General features: G+C 35.8%; 2 protein-coding genes and 1 non-coding gene across 3 annotated transcripts; 2 read left to right on the top strand and 1 right to left on the bottom strand.

Annotated features, from left to right (window-relative positions):
• Positions 1-8,379: 8,379 nt before the first annotated feature.
• Positions 8,380-9,312, top strand: LOC138163609 (olfactory receptor 5M3-like). Its single transcript, XM_069091051.1, has one exon. It carries the CDS (start codon positions 8,380-8,382, stop codon positions 9,310-9,312), a length of 933 nt encoding a protein of 310 aa, XP_068947152.1.
• Positions 9,313-14,138: 4,826 nt separating this feature from the next.
• LOC138163940 (U6 spliceosomal RNA) lies at positions 14,139-14,246 on the bottom strand. Its single transcript, XR_011168965.1, has one exon. It is a non-coding gene; the product is annotated as a U6 spliceosomal RNA (small nuclear RNA).
• A 4,365-nt stretch (positions 14,247-18,611) lies between these two features.
• Positions 18,612-21,387, top strand: LOC138163610 (olfactory receptor 5M3). The gene is made up of 2 exons (XM_069091052.1): positions 18,612-18,626; positions 20,452-21,387. Exons 1-2 carry the CDS (start codon positions 18,612-18,614, stop codon positions 21,385-21,387), a joined length of 951 nt encoding a protein of 316 aa, XP_068947153.1.
• Positions 21,388-25,041: the final 3,654 nt, after the last annotated feature.

Genomic DNA, 25,041 nt, shown 5'->3' on the forward strand with positions numbered 1-25,041 from the left:
AGATCTCTTTTTCTGACCTCCTAAATTGTTTTGGTCTGAAAGAATGTTCTGACCTGACCTTTTGTTGATTGTGTCACTCCAGAATTCAATTTGAAATGTTACTTTAAAGTTGTTTGGAGGGGAATGTTGAAAGAGTTTGGCTTAGTGCTTCTTCAACTCTACTATCTTGGCCAATACTTCTTTTTAATGGCATTCCCTACTGATAAAATAATTTGAAAACAAGGAATGAAAGTGACTTGCTCACTGTCAATCAGTAATTTCCTCACATGTGCCAAATTAAGAATATTATTTTTTTCAAATCAAATGATGACAGTAGCAAAATCACTAATCCCATTGTGAAAATTAAAAGTAACCTCAATTAGCAAAAAGTAAACCCTCAAATTCAATGTCTTTTTTTTTAACTCTGATTAAGATAGCAAATATTTCCTCCTGAGAGGGAGCTTCTTCATGCAATATTTCAGGAAGCAACATTTTAATTGCTTCATCAAATTTCCCACTGAAAGTCCCCTGTGAAATGATCCCCAAGTGGAGACAATTTAGAGTTATAAACCCTTCTGCATCATTCAACACCCATGCATTCAAGGCATTGGTGATGTTGCCAAGAACACTTACTGATTGATCACAGGTAGGTTTTAAAATTCAGTGGGATTTTAGAAATCCAGTAGAAGAAGCCAAAGCTTTGATCTCTTCTTTTATTTCTTCATGGAGAAGAAATAATCCATTGGTTATTTTCACATTGTGTATAGGGATGCAGGTGAAAGAAAATGAAGAAAGATGAAGGGGTAATCAATGAGAAATAATGTACATGAGACAAATTAAAGGGGATGATATGTATCTTGATTCTCTGATTCGTCATTTGGAAATAAGTAAGAGAATGAAATTTTGGAAGGCTCAGGTTCCTATTTAATATAATAATTTATTTTCCCTACCAACAGAATTATGAACAAGAACCTAATGACAAATTTTCTAATAGTTATTCCATATTTAAAGCCAATAGACCAGAGTCATTATATTATCGTTAAGTATAATTTAAAACTTTAGATCCCAATGAGTTGTAAAAGGTAATTCACCTGAAAAGAGACTTTGATTTAGAGATGGTTGTCATAAGGATCAAATGAGATTATATATATATATAAAGAGAGAGACAGAGACAGAGAGACAGAGACAGAGAGACAGAGACAGAGAGAGACAGAGACAGAGAGAGACAGAGATAGAGAGACAGAGAGAGACAGAGAGACAGAGAGAGAGAGAGAGACAGAGAGAGAGACAGAGAGAGAGAGAGAGAGAGAGAGAGAGAGAGAGAGAGAGAGAGAGAGAGAGAGAGAGAGAGAGAGAGAGAGAGAGAGAGAGAGAGAGAGAGAGAGAGAGAGAGAGAGACAGAGAGAGAGAGAGAGAGAGAGAGAGAGAGAGAGTGCTTTACAAATCTTAAAGTAGTATGCAAATGCTAGCTATTGATATCATTATTTGCGTTGTTGCTCCCATTTTTCAGATGAGGAAACTGTGGCTTATGGAGGTTAAATTACTTCCCTAGGGTAATACACCTAGTGTCAGAGCCAGGATTAAGTCTCAGTCTTTCATGCCTCCAAGTCCTTTGCTTTTTCTATCATATCATTTCTGAAATTTAATAATTCTATCTTTTCTTGTCTATCATCTCAACTTCCAACTCCCTTTTCTCCCCCTTTTTTATTCTTCTTTCAGCACATATAGCTATTTGATGGTAAATCTGGGGATATTTACATATTTACATGGGGGGGAGGGGGGAGAGAAGGGGGGTTTGCCTTGAAGGAATTTCACTACTCAAGCCTTCTTTCAGAGTAGGAAGGGTTTATTGTGATGCCAAAAGAACTGGGTGAAATTAAGGAATCTGCTCAATTTGATGAGGGTAAGACTTGTACTTATATAAGAAAAGACCAGTAAGAAGATCTGGAAGTGATTAAGGAGTGACAAATAGCCTGGGGTGGTTCAAGAGCAGACAATGAAAGGAGTTAAGTGGTCAGAGAGTCACAGTGAAAATGCAGTTAAAAGGATTATTGAGTATCTAGGTAGAAATGCAGGGAAGTTCAGGGGCTGATTTGCTTTCAAAGCCAGGTCTTTTCCTTTAAGGGATTCCAAGTTAATCCCATATAACCCCATCACTGCCACTAACTATGCGTGTAACTTTTAGCAAATGAATTAACCTTTATGTTCTCATATATGAAATGAAGAGCTATGGCAGATAAATCTAATACCTGAAATGGCTTTCAAATTTAAAATTGTATATGTCTATGATCCCTAAGTTTTAAGAAGTCATATACAGTTTTATATAATGGAAAACTCCCAGACAATTAAAGCTGCTTCTTTGAAAGGTGAACTAAATATTATTGGAGGCCTTCAGGAGATGTCTGAATGATTACTTTGGGACATATTTTATGGAGTATTCACATGCAGGCACTCCTTAGATTAAATAGCTCTGAGATCTCCTCTCCATTTCTGAAATTCTCTAATTTTATGATTCAGAGCAATGTAAGCCTCTGAGAGAAAATAAATATGGTCTGGGAGTGAGGAAAAGATGAGAAATAAAAGAGAGAAGGAAATAAAAGATAACAGAGGTTTTATACAGTAGATCTTTTCAAATATTTGAAAAGGTTTTATGTGAAAAAGAAAGTCAACTTTTTTTTGGTATGGAGCCAGCTTAGACCAAAAGAGAAGAAATCCTAGGAAGACAGATTTCAGCTCAGGATAAAGAAGAATTTCCTAAGAAAAACTTATGACATTGCAAGAGGATACCTCACTGAGACTCTAGTGAATGTAAAAAAAAAAAATCATATTCATAAGTACAAGGAAGTGGCATATGTTAATTTATGATTAGTGAAGTTTAATTTGAAGATTAGAAAATCAACATCATACATTTCTATTAGCATTGTCTGTCTTTCAAGGATTGCAATTTCATCATATATCAATAATGTAATATGTAGCCAACATTGTTGCCATGATCTTTGCTTACTTTAAAGAAGAAACTGGCAAAAATAGTGAGACAGAAATACACAGACAAAAATGGAGAGCTACAGAGAGAAAGACAGAGATATCTATATCATAGAGTGGTTATTTTTATTAAATGCTTAAAACGTGTCAGTCACTGTGCAAAGTGCTGCAGGACACACATCTAGGCAAACAACATTCTCCATCCCTAATGATTTTACATTCTGATGGAAAAAGACACCATATAAAGAGGAACTGGAAAAGAGTGAAGCAGGCAGTGATTGGAGGAGACGATCCCCACCAAACACAAGGTGGCAAGTTAGGTGATGGAGTATAGAGTGAACTCAGATGGGAGTGAAGTGAGTCTTAGCTTGGATTCTTCCCCAAATGGGTGTACCGTGGAAGGAGTTGGCAATCTGGAGAGCAAGACTTCAGGGAGGAGGTGTCTCCAGGAGGGCAAGGAAACCAAGTAGAAGTCCAGGGAACAAATCCAGGTTTTGAATGAGTCCACAAGCTTAGTGGGCAGGACTCTGGAGGGGACGATCCTACTATATCATGCCCCAGCAAACCCCATATGGATTATTATTCTGTGGAAAGCATGAGGGCTCCCTTTTAGAAAGTGCAAAGATAATTAGAGTCCAGAGGACATCACTAATGATGGTAAAAGATATCAAGATCACATCATGGGATGTCAGTTGAATGAATTGGTGTATGGTATGGATAAGGGATTTACATGAGATATCTCAGTTTTCTTCAAGTATTTGAATGGCTGCCATTTAGCAGAGGGATTGTATCTGTTCTGTTGAGCCCCCAATTTGAAGAAGGAACAATGGAGAAACTACAGAAATGTGCATTTGGGTTCCAATGCCAGGAAAAGAATCCCAACTATTAGGGCTGTTAAAAAGTAGAAAGGGCTGACTTTAAAAGGTTGGTGCTCTCCCTCATGGCATACTTATTTTCAGGGAAACATTGGAACCGTAGGAAGGATGGTGCTTTCCCTCACAGTATACTTATTTTCAAGCAAACAATGGAGAATGAGATATTAGGCATGTTTTAGACTAAGTTCTTATTTAGTCATGGGTATTACCTCTAAAGTTCCTCCCAACTCCATGTATCTACAACTTTAACACACACCTTTGCCATGACCATACAACATTAGCCTGGCTGTAAAGGTATTTTTTTTTCTCTGTTTGTATTATGGATCTCCTAAGAAGAAGTTAAGAGGATATCTGCCTCAAAACAACATGATATATTCAGCATCCTAGGCATATAAGAAATACTCAACACATTCAACAAACATAGACCTGGACTCAAACAAACATATCAAATTGCAGTTTTGTATCCACTTGGGCCACAAGGTTTACAACATTTAAAAATATGTTACGGATCTTTTTACTTGACAATTATAACATTCCCTTCAAGAGGATAACATTGATAATTCAGAGACTGGTACAGTGAAATATCCTTCAAAAATGACGATTTTTATATCACTAAGAACCTAAGAGAAGCAGCATGGTATATAATACATGGAAATCGGACCTACAAGTTCGTAAGCAGAAGGTTCAAATCCTATTTCTTCTACATACCAGCTGTTTGACTATGGCAAATAATTTACTGACTTGATGCCACCAAGCAACTCTAAGACTATGTTACAAAGGAACTCTTGGTCAACATTGGTGACAGGGACTTCCATACAAAGAATTCATAACTATGATGTGACCACAGGTCCAAACAAAGAAACACATAAAAGACAGAGGTAAACATAACTTTGCAGTGGGAATTAAAAATGTGTGCCATGAAGTTTACACCCCAAACTATGGACTTTTTTTTCTTTTCTCCCAGTGACTGTACATCATTGGAGATCAGATATGATATTTCACTGATAGTCTCCTTGCCAAAGCTATCTTCCCAGCTTCGTGAGGAACAGCAATGGATAGACTGCTTGTCTAGGAGTCAGGAAACCTTGAAGTCAAATCCATCCTCAAACATTTAGTTCTGTGACCCTGAGTAAATGAATTCACCTATGTTGTTGACCTTGTTTTCCATCTGTAAAATGTGACCCAATGACTTCTAAGTCCCTTGCTCTCTAAATCTCTTGTGAATCTCTCGTGTGACCTTGTGAATTGATGAACTGAGACTAACCAAACAGAGGACATTCCTCTCCCACCCCATCATTTGGACATGGTTGCTTCAGTGTAAAATGGGAATAATAGTGGCACCTATCTCACACAGTTGTTCTAAAGATGAAATAAGATATTTGTGACATGCTTAATACAGTATTTTGAACATAGTATGAAAATGGTTGATGTTTTTCCCCCTCATCCACTATGACAATTTTAAAAGACCTTACCCATTACCAACCTGAAATAGGTAGTACAATTATAGTAGGTTCATTTTACTAATGATGAAACTGAGATCCAAAGCAGTGAAGGGATTTGCCCAAAGTTACACAGCTAGAAATTGTAACCAGAATGCCAACCTGGAACTCTAGACTACACCTTCAGAACTTGCTGTAGAAAATTCCAAATACACCAATGATGCTAATAATCACACTCAGGAAGATATGTGCTTAAGTCATTTTGCCAAAAATGGCACTAACATCCACTATAATAAATAACCTGCTATCCTCAGAAGATTGGATTGAGCATCCAGTTATGGAACAAACTATTTCAAGTTGACTAAAAAATTCCCTAACAATTGGATTGGGATTGGACCAGTAAGTTTATTAATGAGGAACTCTCTCTAGTAATGCCAGTTAGCACTTTCTCTATAACTTGTAGTCTTATAGTTGTCTGGATCACTGAGAGTTTACCTGACTTTCTCAGGGTCACAACATCAGTATGGAAAAGAGGTAGAAACTGAGCCCACATCTTCATGGCTCTGATACCATCTCTCTGTAGACTATATAACATAGTGCCCCACAACACAATAAGAACTGTCCTCAAATGGAAAGTCATACAGGCAGTAAGTAAAGAGATACAATGTAAACTTTGGCTACTCACTGACTCCAAAGTCAGCGTCCATTCCATTGAACTATGCCGCCTTTCATTAAATGCTTATTCAATTGAATTGACTTTGTTCTTTTGAATTTGATTTTTGATGTCTCTCATGCTTAGTCTCATATTTACTTTATCACATAGTCTTATGTCTCTTCAATTTATCCCCTATTTTACTCTGGCAAATCAATTTGAATCTGTGGTTATTAATTTCTACATCTGTAACATGATTGTTCTGGACCCACACTTTGGTGTCTAAGCTTTCTTCTAGTTCTGAGGTCTAGGAATTGCATCCTCAGTTTTTCATTTTTCTCAGTTTCTAACTTTCACTCTCCCTATCTCCCTTGCTTTCTCCCATATATGTGAAAATAATCTGTTCATCATATAAAAGAAAATAGTATATATATATATATATATATATATATATATATACACTTAGGATACACTATATATACTAGCAAAGGATAAAGAAATTTCTGTAAATTTAATATCAAGTTATGTGTAATTCCAGGCAAAATCCTGCAGAAGGAAGTCCCTTCATGTTTCTTAATTGCAAAATTACAGAAGTACTGTGAAGGTTCGTCATTTATAAAAACAAAAGTGTCCAAGACCCATTCTTGCTCTACATCTAATAAGCTTATGTTCATAGAAAAACTTAGCATGCATCAACCATTGTTCTAGCCACTAGAGATACATAGGTGCAAACAAAACAGTGCCTGAGAATAATGTATTTACATTTTTATATTCTCTTTGAGACATAGAGGTGGGATGCTGATGTATTTTATTATATCAACATCAGTAAATGGAAAATAACTTTAAAAAAGGAGAATACAAACAAATGGAGGCAGGAAAGGCTTTAGATCATAGTAAATAATCAACAAACGTTTATTAAGCAGCTGCTTAAACAAGCAACTGCTCCTCTACGCCTCTTTTTCACCACCTATTAAAATGAGGAAGGGACATAGATGAGGTGGCTTCTAAGATTTTTTTCCTTGCTTTAAATCCTCTGAATATATGATTTATTCCAGACACTGTGCTAAGCACTTGTTGTTGTTGACTGGAGAAACCAAAAGAAGCAAAAGAGAGTCCCTTCGATGGGGAGCTCACAATCTACTGGCTGAGGGAATAGGCAAACAAATTGGTCCAAACAAGCTGTATACAGGAAAAGGAGAAAACAATTAACAGAGGGAAGGCACTGGGATTACGTGGGGTTAGAAAAGACAAACTGTAGAAAATGAGATTTCAGTGGGTGCTTCAAGGAAGCCAGAAGGCAAAATGAAGAGGTAAAGCATTCCTAGCATGGAGGACAGCGAAATAAATACCTGGATCCAAGAAAAGAAATGTCTAGGTCAGGAAACAGAAAGGAAGCCAGGGTCATTAGATCAGAGAATATGTTGTGCTGCAAATAATAGGTTATGACTCTGCTGAGCCTTTCAGGAATGAGAATGCAAAGGGGTGGGGGGAGGAATAATGTTAATGGAATTTAAGATCTTCCCTGCCCGTGAATAGACCTAATGGGGAGCCCATTAAGGGAAGCTTGGTAGTGGGAAAACTTTCATACTTTTTGTTAATTTCTAATTAAGCAATGAGTCAGGAGGATTGTGATGCCCTTTGGTTCTAAAAAAAAAAGGTGTATATACTCTAAGGTTCGCATTTTGCTTTGAGGTTCATTCATTGGAAGAGTGATTTGACTAGAAGAGACTGGGTAGCCCTTAAGGAACCCCCCTCCCTCCAGCTTTGAAAAACCCAAATGTTGGTGTTCCTGTCTCTGGTAATTACATACATACTGCCTTGGTCAGACAGTTGGATGTGTCTATTGATCTGTGCTAATTTCTCACCGTTAGAAGCCGTGTCTGTTGGTATTTGTTTCCCTGCTTGTATTTTCTCTATATTCTTTGTTTGGATTTTCTCTGAAGTTCGGGGTACTGATTTTCCCCCTGAACTAATGAATATAATTTAAAAAGATTGTTTACACCTTCAACAGCTATTTTTCCTAGTAAAGCAGATCTAAGAACCTGTGGTAGCAGCCATCCTGGGTATACCAGAGTGGTTGCCACTAGAGGGGGATGAGCAGTAATGGAGAAAAAAGCTGAATGAGAGGCATTAAGAAAAAATATATTTGGGGTGGCTAGGTGGCACACTGGATTGAGCACCAGTCCTGGAGTCAGGAGAACCAGAGTTCAAATCTGGACTCATGCACTTACAAAACTAGCCATGTGACCTTGGGCAAGTCACTTAACCCCAATTGCCCTACCTTTCCCCCTACAAAAAGCAAAAAAAATAAATAAAAACAATTTAAAAATATATTAGGAAAAAAGATACTAGATAGTAAAGCTAATGATTTCTTTAGTATTATTGATTATTTCTCTTTATTTTATCAGGAAGCACAGATTCATTCATCTTCCTCTGGGTCTGATCTGAGAAAATGCTCAATTTCACTGATGTGACCGAATTCATTCTTTTGGGATTGACCAGTCGTTGGGAATTACAGGTGCTCTTCTTCATTGTATTCTTAATGGTCTACATTGTCACCCTTATTGGTAACATAGGCATGATCATATTAATCCGAATCAGTCCCCAGCTCAGCAGCCCCATGTACTTTTTTCTCAGCCACCTGTCTTTTGCAGATGTGTGGTTCTCCTCCAATGTCACTCCAAAAATGTTGGAAAACTTGTTATCTGATACTAAAACAATTTCTTATGTAGGTTGCTTAGTACAGTGTTTTTTCTTCATCTTCTTGGTCCACGTGGAAGTCTTCATCCTGGCAGTGATGGCCTTTGATCGTTACATGGCAATTGGAAACCCTTTGCTCTATGGTAGCAAAATGTCAAGAAATGTCTGTATAGGACTTATCTCTTTCCCTTACCTCTATGGTTTCTTTATTAGTCTAATCTCAACTCTGTGGACCTATGGCTTATATTTTTGTGGAAACATTGAGATCAACCACTTCTATTGTGCTGATCCACCACTCATCAAAATGGCCTGTGCTGGAACACATATTAAAGAATACACAATGCGTACACTTGCAGGGCTTAACTTCTCATATTCTCTGTCTGTCATTTTTGTCTCATATATATTCATTCTTATTGCCATCATTCGGATGCGATCTGCAGAAGGGAGGCGGAAGGCCTTTTCCACTTGTGGGTCTCATTTGACGGCTGTAATCATATTTTATGGTACCCTGTTCTTCATGTATCTCCGGACACCCACAGAGGAGTCTGTAGAGCAAGGAAAAATGGTGGCTGTGTTTTATACCACTATTATCCCCATGTTGAACCCCATGATCTATAGCCTTAGGAACAAGGATGTGAAAGAGGCCATGGGCAAAGCTATCAGCAAAATGTGTCCAACAAAATGAGAGAAAACCTGTCATTCCTCAACTTTTACAAGTCATTGGCATTTAGGAAAAACCAATGTGATTATGTTGTACTGAGTCTTCATAGACATTTTGACAATGGGAAAGTTTCCACTACAAACTGGACTTCAGAGAAAGTCACTGAACAAATACTTTTAAATGAATTCTACTGAAAAGTAACCAAATCTTGTGGAAAGGACTTCTGTTTTCTAACTTGTTCCATTTCAACTGCTCTTATGAAATCCCATTGTGGAAATGTGTGAATCCCTGTGTTTTCCCTGCTTTACATTTTGTTGGGCACCTTCTCCATTAGAACTCATAACAGAATTCAACAGGTACTCTCTGCAGTAAACCTGGGTTATATTTCCCAAATTGACACAATAAGTCAAAATAAGGTCATTCAAATTTTATTTTCCTGCAAAAGGAATAATGTTATACAAATTGTCAGATTCTTAACCATATTTAGACATTAATATAATATTTAATATGTTATATAAGCTGATCTTAATAGCATACTATGTAGTAAAAAGTTTTCTAGGATATGTGTATGTGTAATATATATATATATATGTATAGATATATATCTAATAATTAAAAATATAAATAGCATTTTACATAAATATACATTAGAATTTAATTTCTGTTGTTGTTATTATTATTATAATTCTTGCCTTATGTTTACTATAGTCATCTCAAATTTACCTAGCACTTTAGAACTTATATGGTGCTTTCTTCCTAAGAAGTCCCTGAGGTAGGTAAAGTAAGTATTATTAACCTCATTTTATAGAGTTGGAACAGAAATCTCAGACTGGAAAGTACAGCTGCCCATGGTCATGTGGCTAGGAAGTGAATGAATTGACATTGACACAGATATGTGACCCCACCAAACAAAACTTTCTGCTCCTTACTGCATCCTCCTGCCTCTCCATCAACAGATCAGAAGATAACAGCTTTGAAATCTTTCTTATACTTGGACTCTAATGCTCATTTAGTTCCTACTTGGAGGGTATCAGAGTACCAAGATGACTGATGAGACAGAGCCTTAATCTACAACTTAATCATAGATAAATGTTGAGAAAGAAACAACATTTAAAAATCTAACGTTTTACTCTTAAAATAATATTATGCTCTGTCTGGGATCTAGGCTTTTTTTTTTTTTTAAGAAAATAGTTCAGGGAGGAGAAGACATTTTAGAAAGGCAGTTGTATCATAAGATAAACAGATTCATGAATGCTCAACCTGTAAGTTTTCTATAAATTGATGATATGAACAATCTCAATACATTAGTATTATGCAAATGATACAAAATATTCTCCTGTTCTCCAAAGAATCTGCAGTCATTGATTTGTTATTCTCTCAGATGATGCCCACTGTTACCCATATATGTTTACCCATCCTGTGTCACTCTCATCCACATCTTTGTATGCATTTTCCTCAGTAGGTTCATTCAACATGCAGGGGTTGGAGGAGGGGAGACATTTCTTATTTTCTCTTAATATCTCAAGATACTAATGAAGAATATAAGATCTCCATTAGTTATATCTTATTCCTGTCAGGTAGGCCACTTATTTCTTTTTCAGTCAAAAATGTCATTGATAATATCCATTTATACTACCAATGCAGCACAATTCCTTGTTTATAATGTTTTACAATGTGGCATAGTTTTGGCTCATGTCCAGCCCCCTTAAGATGTATGTGAATGTAGCAGCAAGCACCCTAGCAAAGCCAGGATGGCTGCTAACACAGGTTCTTAGATCTGCTTTTCTAAAGGAAAGCAACTCAAAATGGGTTAACAATCTTACTTTAATTAATCGAACATACATCATTTACCTAGTTCAGGGGAGAAAGTCAGCACCCTGAACTTCAGGGAATACAAACAGAAGTTACAACAGAAAATAACACAATTTAGCAGACAGCGCTTCCAGCTGTCTGACCATTACATCCATACCTAGTTAGTCACCAGAGAGAGAAGCACCAACATCTGAGTTTTCAAAGCCAGGGGAGCTTGATGGCTGCCCAGAGTCTCATCTGGCCAAATCAAACAACTCTTCCCAAAGTGAGCCCCAAAGCAAAACCTCACCTCAGGGTATATATAGCTTTCTCCTGGGTCAGAGAATGGCACAACCCTCTTGACCCACTGCCTAATCAAAAATCACCAAGGTGTGGGTGTTCCTAGAAAACAAGCCTTCCGCCACAGGCTCCATGTGACCACATTCAGCCTATTGGGGGCAGAGCATATTTTCAAATCAGGGAAGGTTCTCAGATTCACTTAAGCCTATCAAGGGATCAAGGGGAAGGGAAGATCTTCAGATTACCATTACAGTGAAGCACTGAAATAGAAGACCCCCAGGTCTCCTGTCTCCTAGAAGTAAGATACAGAAGGTCTGGCATCTCTCATCTATGTGCCTGTGTCTTAGCAGATTTGAGCATGCTCAAAACCTCCCTTATATGAGATTACACAAATATATATTTACATACACATATACATCTGTATATATACCCCCCGAAAGATTATAGGGTCTCCTAAATGACATCTTCAATCACTCAAAAGAGTTTGGCTTTCAGTATGCATATATATGTATGTATGTGTATATCTGTGTATATATACATGCAGACACACTAGATAAATATAGATATAGATATATATACACACATGCACGCATGTATATATGCCTGTATTTATATATGTATATACAGGTACAATCTTTTTCCATTTAGAATATGTGTGCACAAACATGTGCATACATATATATAATGTGCATATATCTATAAATACATGTACATATAGAGGCACATACACATATGCGTGTTGTATATATACATAGTAAGTACAATATAATATATATATATACATGTATAGTGTATATAACATATTCTACACTATACATAATCTATAATTATAAACATAATATGTTCACTATAAATATGTGCATATATACATATAAATATAGATAGATATACCTCGTTTTATTGTGCTTTGCAGAGAATGTTTTTAACGAACTTAAGGTTTGTGTCAACCCTGTGTCAAACAAGTTTATTGCATAATTTTTCCAAAAGCATTTGCTCACATCATGTCTCTATGTCACATTTTGGTAATTCTAGAAATATTTCAGTCATTTTCATTATTATTGTATCTGTCATGATGATCTGTGATCAGTGATCCTTAATGTTACTATTGTAATTGATTGGACCACCACAAACTACTCCTGTATATGATAGCAAACTTAATGGATAAACGTTGTGTGTTCTTACTGCTTCATCGAGTGACTATGCCCCTATCTTTCTCCTTCTCCTCGGTCTCACCATTCCCTGGGACACAATGGTTTTGAAGAATATTACAAAAACTTAGCTGATAAAGCATTGACAGGGTTTAAGGGAATTGACTTCAATTTTGAAAGAAGTTCTGCTGTGGGTAAAATGCTATCAAACATCATTATATACTACAGAAAAATCTTTCCTGAAAGGAGGAGCCAACTAATGAGGCAAATTTCATTGTTGTCTTATTTCAAAAATTGCCACAGCCATCCCAGCCTTCAGCAACTTCTCATCTGATCAGTCAGTAGCCAGCAACATCAAAGCAAGATTCTCCATCAAAAAAAAAAAGATTATGACTTGCTGAAGGATCAGATGATGTTTAGCATTTTTAGCAAGAAAGTATTTTAAATTAAGGTATGTACATTTTTAGGCATAATACTATTAAACACTTAATAGACTACAGTAGTGCAAACATGATTTATATGTGCACTGAGAGATCAAAAAATTTGTATGTTTTGCTTTAGTGTAATATTTGCTGTTTGTTCTTGTTGTTGTTAAGATCTGGACGTGAGCCTGTAATATCTCCAAGGAATGCCTGTATATATTATAACTGTCTCTCTCTCTCTCTCTCTCTCTCTCTCTCTCTCTCTCTCTCTCTCTCTCTCTCTCTCTCTCTTTCTCTCTCTCTCTCTCTCTCTCTCTCTTTCCTTCCCTTCCTCCCTCCCTCCCTCTCTCGCTCAAGGTCAAACTCTTTAGAGGAAATGAAATCTTGACATCTTGAATGCATTTAAATGATCAGTACCACATCACACATATAGGACACTGCTATCTATAAAACATCCCTTTTTTACATTGAACTGAATGATTTCACATCTAGTAGAGACTTAAAATATGAAATGTTAATGTCGGCAAAAAAAGAATGAAGATTTATTTTAAATGTGTCTTTACACATAGGCATTTAAGATATGGAACAATGCAACCACAGCAATAAATTATTCTGATAAAGTATAAGTCATTAAGTAGTATGGTAAAATGAAAATATCATTGCATTTACGGAGAAAGCTTAGAATCCTAATTCTGACAAAGCTGTGACCCAATGAACCACCTTCCTTTCTCTGGGCAAGCCTCAATTTTTTCATCTAGGGAATGGGGAAGTTGTAGGAAATGGTAAGTAACATCTTTTCTAGACCTAAATATCTGTTGTGATTTTATATACCCATGTGCGTGTCTGCACATGTGTATACATGCTTGTACACGTTCTCAATATATATTTGTGTACATATATAACCACTAAAATGCAACTTCCTTGCAAACAGATTATTTCATTCGTTGTTACTAGAACATGATCAAGATATAAAAATTATTTGATTTATTAATTAACTTATCCTGATGCATGGAAATTATTTTGGCATCTACAAAATGCCATTTTACTCCTTTCCATTCAACAATCCCATATTGTATTGGGGAGAAAAGAGAAAATGGGGGGAAATGTGGTTAAAAGAAAATACAAAGGTAATTCTCTAGGGTTTTGTGTGGGCATATTGGGAGATGATAATGATATGCCCCCTCTTTTTTTTAATATGGAGCACCCCACAAATTTGCGTGTCATCCTTACACACGGCGCAAGCTAATCTTCTCTGTATCGTTCCAATTTTAGTATGTGTACTGCCTCTTTTTTATACCCAATTCATTTATTGCCTTTTTATAGTCAACGTCTTAACCCTGGTAATCTCAATGGGTACTGTGCAATTGACTCTAATGATATGCCTTTTCACAAGGCAATCTGTGGCTTCCAATAGTACTCTGAGATATTCAATTATTTTCTTTTCATCATTCAACCTAATTTACTGTCCTACAGGAGGTCTTTCCTGATTTCCCCAGTGGTGATTTCAAAGTCCCAAAACTGATTCTCTCTAAGACGCAGTGTAGCACAGTAGATAGTAAGTCAGCCTTGTCCAGCATATCTATGGTCTTTGTAATTCTGGGAATGATAGTTAGTTTCTCAATGCTTTAAGCAACTCTCTAAGATACTAAATTATAATATGGACTTAATACTTATTAAATTGATTTGAATAGGGAGTAAATTGAATCACTGATATCTTTTTTGTGTTTATAAATCTACTGGGAATACAATTTTTCAAAGATAAATGCAAATAGATATGGACAATTGCTTTCTGTTTGTTTTTATCTTTGCCTAAAGCATTGGGTTTCACTTCTAGATTATATCACTTCTGGGGAATAATATATTATAGTTTTAACACCACAGATGTGTTAACTATTATCACAGCTGAAGTTACTAAAAAAAATCAAAATCCAGATTGCTTGACATTTGTTTCTTCCATTAATCTTCCCTTTATCAAAACATAGGAGGCAGATGAATGAAGGGCTTATCATGTTAGGTTATCATGGTTAATGGAGGTGAGATAACTTGTTTGATACAGAAAGTCCCCAAGTCACAGACCCTTGAAAGCTGGGTATACATTATGAACAATGAAGCCTCCCTATAGTGAAGTATTGGCCAGCCAGAATTGGTACAAAATAGTGAACTCCTATTCTTTGGCTCTCCTCTGAAAATGGAGTATGTAGACTTTAGACTTGTTTCCCAAGTTAGATATCCTGTGAGAAAGGTGAATTTCTACTCTGTAACACACTATGACTACCTACAACTCTGGGTCCCTTCCCTTCCTTGACCACACATTCATGTCTATGCTATTTTAAGGCATGGTGTACATCCAAGGCATCAGTGACTTGGAACGAAGGTCATGGAAGAGAGCCTGAAGGAGGTTCTGAAAGAAGAGTATAGGCCCTCACTTGTTTTTTAAAGTGTAATTTAGGGGTGGCAAGGGGGCACAGTGAATAGAGTACCAGCCCTGGAGTCAGGAGGACCTGAGTTCAAATCTGGCCTCACAGACTAAACACTAGCCGTGTGACCTTGAGCAAGTCACTTAACCCCAACTGCCCCACCTTCCTTCCTCCAAAAAGAAAAAAAATTAAAAAGTCTAATTTAGCATATGCATCTTCAATCAAACAAGAATATCAGTCTTTCTGTAAACCTAACAAGTCTCTATCCCATCTCACTCAACCCTCCATCTTCAAGGATCATAGATTTGAAGTTGCAAGGGGCTTAAGAGGCTACAAAGTTGAACTATCCCTGTGCAGAAAAGGAAACTAAGGGCAAGATTTCTCCCATCCTTTACATGCATTCTCTCCCCATCTCTGCTGTTTATTATCTTTGTTGTATTCCTTCAAGGCTCATATACTGTGATCAGAAAAATATTTCTTTAAATAATGGACATGATCGCATTATTTCAGTATTCCTCACTCAGACCCTTCCCAGTTATTCCCCTCCATAACTCAGGTAGCAGGTTATATAAATTCAGTTTTCTTTCATCTACCTAATCTTTGTTTAGAGTTACCAGAGAGATATCATTTCCAGTGTATTCTTCCCTTTTATTCAGTCCCTTCCTCCATGAAACCAAGAGGTTGGCAGTCTGGGCTATCACTCTTTATCTCAAATTAAAGTAGTCATGTTTTTGGCCAGTTGGTGAGGGGTACAGGTAAGGATTTTGTGGTCCTGGGGAGGTAGTAACATGGATAAATGGCTTTATTCAGTCCAGGATGGAGGTGAGAAGGGATTGCACTAATTACATTTACTATTAAAAGCAGGAGATGGGATTGTAAGGAATATTGACTCCAGGTCAAAAGAATTGGGAAACATCTCACTTTGCGCAAATTCATATTTTATAGATTCATATGCACAAAGAGTTAGAGTTTGAAAACACTTTAGAAAACCTGTTCATTTTACATATGGGGAAATTGAGGGTAGAGAAGGAAATTCTTCTGAATAATGTTTGCACATTAGTGAAAATGAGAGTCTAGCTTCAAACAAACTTTAGGTGGCTCCAGGCAATTATTTTTTCCCACTATATCACAACTGCCTAGGGTCCCTCTCATCTTAAATACCTCATTAAACAAATAAACAAACAAAGCAAACAAATGGAGTGTTAATCATTTCCCCCAGGATAACTCCACAAGAGGTAGCTTAATTACATTTCCTAGGATATCCTGGAGAAATGCTTCAGGGAGAAATCTTAAGCAGGCCCTGTCCCATTCCTCATTTATAAATACTTGCAAATCCTATTTATCATTTAGACATTACTTATGAGTAGCTATTGAAAATATCATTCTTCACCCACAGGTAGGTTGGAAAGTTCTGGCTTAGAAATTCAGTATCAGACTTGTATCTCCTCCTTTCTTTCTCTACACTGAAATTGATTCATTCAAAAATGATGTATTTAGTGTTTCCTCCATTTCATATATTTAGGATGCTTAGTTCAACCTGTCATTGTTCAAGGGAAAAAATCAAGGCGAGAATTTTAGTGAGGTGCAGGAGGAAGAAACCTGGATTCGAAGAACAAGACCCAAATATTCATCCTGGGAATAGAGTAAGAGAACTTGACTTCACATCCAATTTGTGTCATTAATTAGCTACATGACTTGGAGAAAGAGTCAACCACTCTAGGCCTCAGTTTCCTTTTAAAAGGAAGAAGTTGGATTAGATGAACTTTGTGGTTCCTTGCAGCTGAACATCTACTATCTTGTGATCCTATGACTGTTTCAAATCTCAGTTCTTTCACTCATTACCTTTGTGAGAAGTGAGGGTGATGGTAGGTAGGTGGCACAAAATGGAGTGTCCCTAGTCTTGGAATCAGGAAGACTCATCCTGAGTTCAAATATGGCCTCAGATACTTACTAGCTGTGGGTTCCTAGAAAGTCATTTAAGCCTGTTTGCCTCATTGTCCTCATCTGTAAGATGAGTTGGAGAAGGAAATGGTAACCCACTCCAGTATCTTTCCCCAGAAACTCCCAAAAGATATCACAAAGATTTAGACATGACTCAAATACAACTGAACAGAAACAACAAACTTGGGTTTGGCTGGGTAAATCAGGCAATCTCTCTGGGAAGATTCTCTAGGCTGAAAACTAAAGGGTTTAGATTAGATGGTCTTTAGGCTACTTAGTCAATTCTCAAGGTTGACATGGGGGTCAAATGCACCACCTAACTGCCCTACATTATTTTGGATTGTTCTATTTTAAGGATTCTTCACCTTTGTTTTATGTGTACTAGACTCTTTGAGCATTCTGGTGAACCTTATGAATCCCTTCTTTAAATTGAATTTTTAAAGGCAAAATATAAAATAAAATAAAACACATTAGATTGAAAAAGAAATGCATCATTTTAAAATACAGTATATGTGTGTGCGTGATTATTTAAAGAAAATGAGGTTGAGAATCTGTGGTCCAATTATTAGAAATATTTTCCTTACAATAAGCCTAAATCTACCTCTTGCAACTTCCAATAATATACTCTTATTCATTGAGCTTTGGTGGAAATTGCCTCCTCTAGACCCAAAACTGTCAAACAAACAGATCCCTGCTCCATTTTGCTCTCCCACAGGTAAGTAGACCATGAACAAAGAGATAAAGCATAATCATCCAATACACAGCAAATATCCCATTCAAGGGCATTTGAAGGAGAATGGAGAAAGGAGAGAAACCTGTAGCTCCTTCTGTCCTTGCTTGATCCTGCTTCCATATTTAACATGATAAGAGTAAGGCAGGAAGCACCCCATCAACGAGGTTTTTTTTTTAAATTTTAGCAGTTTTTACAACAAATTGCTTTGAAAATTATCTCCTTCATATATACATAACATAGTCAAAAGAGCAATAGACTTGGATTCATAAGATGTGGCTCGAATTTCCTGTTCTACCTTTTAACAGACTTTAGGCATGTCACTTACCTTCTTCAGCTTCTTCATTTGTTAAACTAGAGTGATACGTAAATTGATATCTAAGATTCCCAGAATTTTTTTTCTATTCTAAGATTACATGATAAATTGAAACATTTTGCCCACTATGAGCCTAAGAACTACTGGATGTATTCACTTTTTTCAAAAGCCACAAAAATGGAATACTCAAGAATCTTTTCTCAATTTTAGAGATAGAGTCATCTAATCAATGTGCTTTTTCCATGAAAATGTGGAGAGATGATCAGTGATAAAGTGGGCTACATTCAAGGAAAAAAAAAGAAGAAAAGATATAACATTTACTACAGTATACAAAGTAAACTATCTCAATTTCTGGAGTGGAAAAGTAAAAAAAAAAAGTAGGACCTTGCCCACATAAGACATACAAATATATATATATATATATATATATATATATATATATATGAGTGTATATGTATATGCACACACATATATGCATATGTATATGTTTATATGTATCACTTTAACATCAGTCGAATGTCTCTACTAATTGTGTCTTTTTACTGCGTTTTCCCTGGGTAGTTGTAACTAGTATACTATCTTTTCTATCTCTATTTCCATTAATATATCTACCTATGTATTAATCTAGCTATGGTTATGTCCTTGACCTCCAATAGACATGGCTGATGTGGGGTTGCAGAAAATTTTCAACATTTAATGATAAATTGGTAGATAAAATGAAGACAGCAGTTCACTAGGAAAGCAAAGGCAGTCAGCCTGTAGTACATGGCAAAGTATGACTGTCACAGGTTAATTGCATGTATGTGAGCCTAGGACTTTTTCCTAGTACTAGTTAAGGAGATTTTCAATTCCCTTTTTTATTAACTCCATGAGCCATGAGCCATCATCCAGCAACAGGAGGCCTGAGAAAATCAGAAAGCCAGTATAATTGTCTATACTTTGTACCCTGTACTGTGCTCTGTTAATCCATATCACTCAGCTCAGTGCTATGTTAAGGATAAAATGGGAGTAGAAGACCTACATCGTTAACTCAAGTCATTCAAAATTTTGTTTGGAAGACCCAGCACAAATAGAAGGAACAGCAAATTTTAACTGGACCTGGAATTCTAAGATTTGGATGTGTCTTTTAAAAGTTCACATCCTGGAATGAAAGGCTTAACTATTGCTCTACTTAATTGAAAATAAATGCATACATTCTGGGCTCAGCTCAAATCTCTCTTTTCCCAGAGGTGGGCTTTTCTTGAGTCCCTCCAATTACATTTGCCTTCCACTTTCAGGGTTCATTCATTTTTTTCCTATATATTTTGTTCATATACTGTCTTCTTGTTATAATTTAAGCTCTTTGAGGGTAGAGACTGTCTTTTCACTGTTCTTTATATCCCTAATACTTAGCACAGTGCCAGGAACATAATGAAAAGCCAATAAATGCCTGGGTATCTTTATTTGTCTAATAAATATAAATATACTTTATATTATATATATAAATATTATATGTATATTTATACATAAGTATTATATATAATTTTTATATTTATATGTATAAATATTATATATAATATATAAATATAAAAAGTCAGGCAAGAAAAATAATTTGGGCAAAATAGCATAATGATTTTTCTATGAAATTTCTATGAGCCATTTCTATGAAACCACCCTCTGACCACTAGGAACAAGTCAATAGTATTTTTTTTTTTCAGTGAAACATGAGAGATATGGAAAGTTAAGAGAGATGTTTATAAGATTTCAAAAATAGAATATTTCATAAATTGAGAGAGTTGATTAATTGTGGGTGTTTGCTATCCTTTTACAAATATCTTTTAAAATTATATAATTTTTCAAATATTTTTGTATTTATACAGTGATTGTTTTAATGTTTTCTCAAGAATGAGGTTAATCCCATTTTTTCACTCATTTTTGCTGTGATTCACTAATACTGTTGAAGATACTAGGATCAAAACATTTATAAAAGACCCAAGCAAGTGGAGCAATATTTAACAAAACTGTAAATGAAGGATGAAATAACGTTTGGTGTCTATCATCTCTCTTTATTTCATTAGGCAAAACAGATCGAGAGATCTGCATCAAGGTCAGATTTGAGAAAATGCTCAATTTCACCGATGTGACAGAATTCATTCTTCTTGGCCTGACAAGTCAACGGGAATTAAAAGTTATCTTCTTTGTCGTCTTTCTAATAGTTTATGTAATCACCATTGTGGGAAATATAGGCATGATTATCTTAATCAAGGTCAGTCCCCAGCTCAGCAGCCCCATGTACTTTTTCCTCAGCCACCTGTCTTTTGTGGATGTATGGTTCTCCACCAATGTCACCCCCAAAATGCTGGAAAACTTGATATCAGAGACTAAAACTATTTCCTATGCCAGTTGTTTAGTTCAATGCTTTTTCTTCATTGCTCTTGTCCACGTAGAGATCTTTATCCTGGCTGTGATGGCCTTTGATCGTTATATGGCAATTGGTAACCCTTTGCTCTATGGCAGTAAAATGACAAGAATTGTCTGTATTCGATTGATTTCTTTCCCATATGTATATGGTTTCCTCACCAGTCTGGCAGCAACGTTGTGGACTTATGGATTGTATTTCTGTGGGAATATTGAAATCAACCACTTCTATTGTGCAGATCCTCCACTTATCAAGATGGCCTGTGCTGGAACATATGTAAAGGAATATACAATGATCATACTTGCTGGTATTAATTTCACTTATTCCCTGTCTGTCATAATTATTTCTTATCTCTTTATTCTCATTGCTATCCTTCGCATGCGTTCTGCAGAAGGAAGGAAGAAAGCATTCTCCACCTGCGGATCTCATTTAACAGCTGTTGTTATATTTTATGGGACTCTCATCTTCATGTATCTCAGGCGCCCCACTGAGGAGTCAGTGGAACAGGGGAAAATGGTAGCTGTGTTTTATACCACAGTAATCCCCATGCTGAATCCCATGATCTACAGCCTGAGAAACAAAGATGTGAAAGAGGCCATGACTAAAATGATAAGCAGAACATGTTTAGCCAAATAAAAATCATCTCTGTTCTCCTAAGTTCTATGAAAACTTTAGCTTGGATGTAGTGATGTGTACATGTGGGAGTGAATTGCCATGATTCATTAGGTTTTTTAATTATCATTTTGAGGGGATGGGGAAGAAATAGTGGAAAATTAAACCAGTTAATTTCCAGAGAATATATCTATAATAACCACCAATAATATCTTCAAGGAATGTAATAATTAAAGCCCATTAATGCTATACAGTCTCAATTGTGAAGGCATTGGCATCTTCAAGTCTAGACAACAAATATTTATTAAGCATGTCACTGTACTAAATATTGGAGGGTAGAAAAGCCAAAAAGGAAAAAAAAGCTGCCACACTTAAGGAGCTCTCACTCTAATAGGACTGAGATAATAATGGGAAGGCAATATGTAAACAAATATGCACTAACTATATGTGTGTATATGTATATGACAAATTGGAGATAAGCATAGAGGGAAATCATTAACATTAAAAGGAACCAGCAAAGACTCCCTGCATAATGTAGGCTTTTAACTGGTACTTGAGCGAAGCCAAGAGCTGGAGATTCAGACTGAGAGCATTTCAAACATAGAGAATGGCCAATGATAATCCCTAGAATAGGGACATTGAGTTTCTTGTGTGGTGAACATCAAAGACACAACTGTGTGTGTATCACAGTGTATGTGGATAGGGTAAAGGTTTGAGAAGACTGGAAAGGTAGGAACAGACCAAGTAAAGCAGGGTTTCAAAAGCCAAAGGATTTTAGATTTGATCCTGAAATAATGTAAAGCTATGGGAGTGTAAAAAAAAGGTTTTTTTTTAATTTCTTTAAAAAAATATGTTATTATACCACATTCATTTCTAGATATAGTCCTCCTCCTTCTCTTATAGAAATTCCCTTGTAACAAATATTTAAACAGACACTAAAAAGAAAAGATCAGTATAGCCAATACATTTACCACATCTGAGAGCATATGCACTCTTTCATACATATAGTTCACTTCCTTTGCAGTAAAGAGAAAATAATGTATATCAGCAATGACAAATGACATTTTGTTGTTCTATTTTCATTTGCCATCATTGGCATACATTGCCTTCCTGGTTCTTAATTCACTAAGCATCATTTCATAAAAGTCTTTCCATGTTTCCCTGTATGGTTTATATTCATCATTTCTTATAGTATTTCATAGCAGTAATGACTTTTTTAACCAGCCCCCAAATGTTGGGTAGCTAATTCATTTTCAGTTCTTTGCTGCCACAAAAGAAGTGAAAGTCTTGTTTTTGGTTTTCCCTTCCATGGAGCCATTTATTTTCCTTCAGTTATTATTTGTACAATTCTGTAAAATTGCTCTTCTTTCAAAATATCTTACCTACTCATTTTCCATAGGAATTCACGTGCTTTGATTATTTCTTTATTTTTTATGTTAAAAACTCTCTTTTTCCTCTTGTTATGTTTAAAATATGTTTATGAGGGGTACCCTGGTACAACAGGAATAAACTCTTGTTAAAGAATTTAGCTTCTCTTATCCCCTATTGCTAGATCTGGGAAAGTTTAGTAATATCTACCCTGACTCCTTCATAGGACCATTTGGCAAATAGAATGAGAATCAGCAAATATAACCGTGTTTTGTAATACCATACAAATGCAAAGTCACATTTGTTAACTATTGCCCTGGGAAAGTCATATGATTTCTTTACATTTCAATTTCCTAAATTATAAAATTAGAGGATTGGACCAATGACCTCCAAGTGTCCTACCATTTGTAAATCTATGATGTGTGATCTATAATCTATAATTCTTTTGAACCCCTTAGTTTCTTCATCTGTAAAATGGGTGTTATGTTCCAGGCAGTCTCTATCCCTCCAGCTTTTGGGAATTGTTGCCTTCTCTGGGTCTTCTTCACTTGCGAAATTAAAAGCTGCACTTTAATAATTGTTGCTAAGTTTCCTTCAAGTTCTGAGGTTCTAGATATACTAGTTGTCATTGTGCCTCTCTAGACATTTTTTCCTTTCTATAATAAAAGAAAATTGGGATAGATAACCTTTAAGGTCCTCTCCAGCTCTTAAACTTCATATTTTCCTGATCTTCCATGTTTATTTTGCCTTACAGAAGTTATTCAGCCTAGAAAACTAAAGTTCACTTTGGTTAATTGTCCGTTTGATTATCTCACCAGGGTCAATGATAAACTCCTTGAGCCTTGCTTATGCCCAACATATGGGGTAACCACTGGGCTTACAGAAATGAATATTGAAATAGTTTTTAACCTCACAAAGATTACATTTAACTGGGGAATTTATACACATAAAGAATTTACAATGTGCAAGACACGTCATTTCAGTGTTGGGTGAAAAGCTGATTGAGTTAGACTAATGCCTTGGGAAATCAAACACATTCTGCCATCCTTAGTACAAATCAAATCTCAAGATGGTAGAAAGCAAAAAAGAAACTAAAATAGGCAAATTTGAATGTCTGGAAAGAGGAAATTTGAAGGGTTTAAAAATCTACATCTAACTAGTTTTCAGAAATCACATCTACAGAATGGCAAAACTTTTTACTGAAACATTAAAAATCCCAGGTGAACTATGCAGATAATATCTTTGGGCTATACATAGAGAAAGTAATATCTATATTATAATATATTTCACAATATTATGGCAAATATATTTACTGATTATATAATTAGTATGCCTTTTATGTAATGGCTATTATATGAAGGCAAAAATAAATATGATAAAATAAATATAAAGTTTAATTATCATATAATAATTATATATCCTAGTATAATCACTATACAATATATAATAAAATACTAATTATATTCAACATCTAATTTATAGTATTGCTGTTTGTCCTCCATTTTTTAAAAGGCCCAATGATATGACAAGGTGATGTCTGGACTTGAGCATGAATTGTATTTAAGTAAGCCAGAGTTATATGAAGTCAGTAGCCTCACTATCTCTTCCAGAGTAATCAAAGTCCAGTGTCCGACAAAAGTCACAGAAAACTGGCAACGGTTCAGGATGCAGTAGATAATCTTGGTGTCTTTGATGTCTGAGCAAGGTGAGAGTTTGGTGACAGATAGATGCCAAAGTGGATAAGCAGCCCTGGAAAGGACTTGGCGAGCCTTCACAACAGAGGTATTAGTTCTTCCTGAATACCTCATACCCTCAATCTAATTAATATACAGTAATATTATAATAATAACAATTGTCTTATTATTATTATTATTATACCTTGTATTTGTAAAGCATCTGCTATGTGGCAGGCCCTATTCTAAAAGTTTTGCAAATATTATCTCATTTGACCTTAACAATGATCTTACAAGGTAGGTGCTATTATTATCCCCATTTTACAGTTGAGGATACTAAAGCAAACAAAGATTAAGCAACTTGCCTTGGGTTAGAGTTAGTAAGTCTGAGGGTGGATATGAACTTAAGTCTTATTGAATCCAGGCACAGCACTCTAACCACTGCACCACCTACTTGCCCATCATCACCAAATCAACTCATTTGAGATCTAAAAAACGATAACCCATTTCTAGAAAACTTTATTGTTGCAAAATATATTATGTACTTACTTCATTTAAGCATCACCATCAACTGTATAAAACAGATATCTGCAAGTTCTATTACTCATTAGATGAAAAAACTGAAATTCAAAGACAT

This window comes from Petaurus breviceps, unplaced genomic scaffold, assembly GCF_028583685.1.
Source record: "Petaurus breviceps papuanus isolate PSGF00001 unplaced genomic scaffold, PetGlider_PUasm1.0 188, whole genome shotgun sequence".
In the NCBI taxonomy this organism is placed as follows: domain Eukaryota; kingdom Metazoa; phylum Chordata; class Mammalia; order Diprotodontia; family Petauridae; genus Petaurus; species Petaurus breviceps.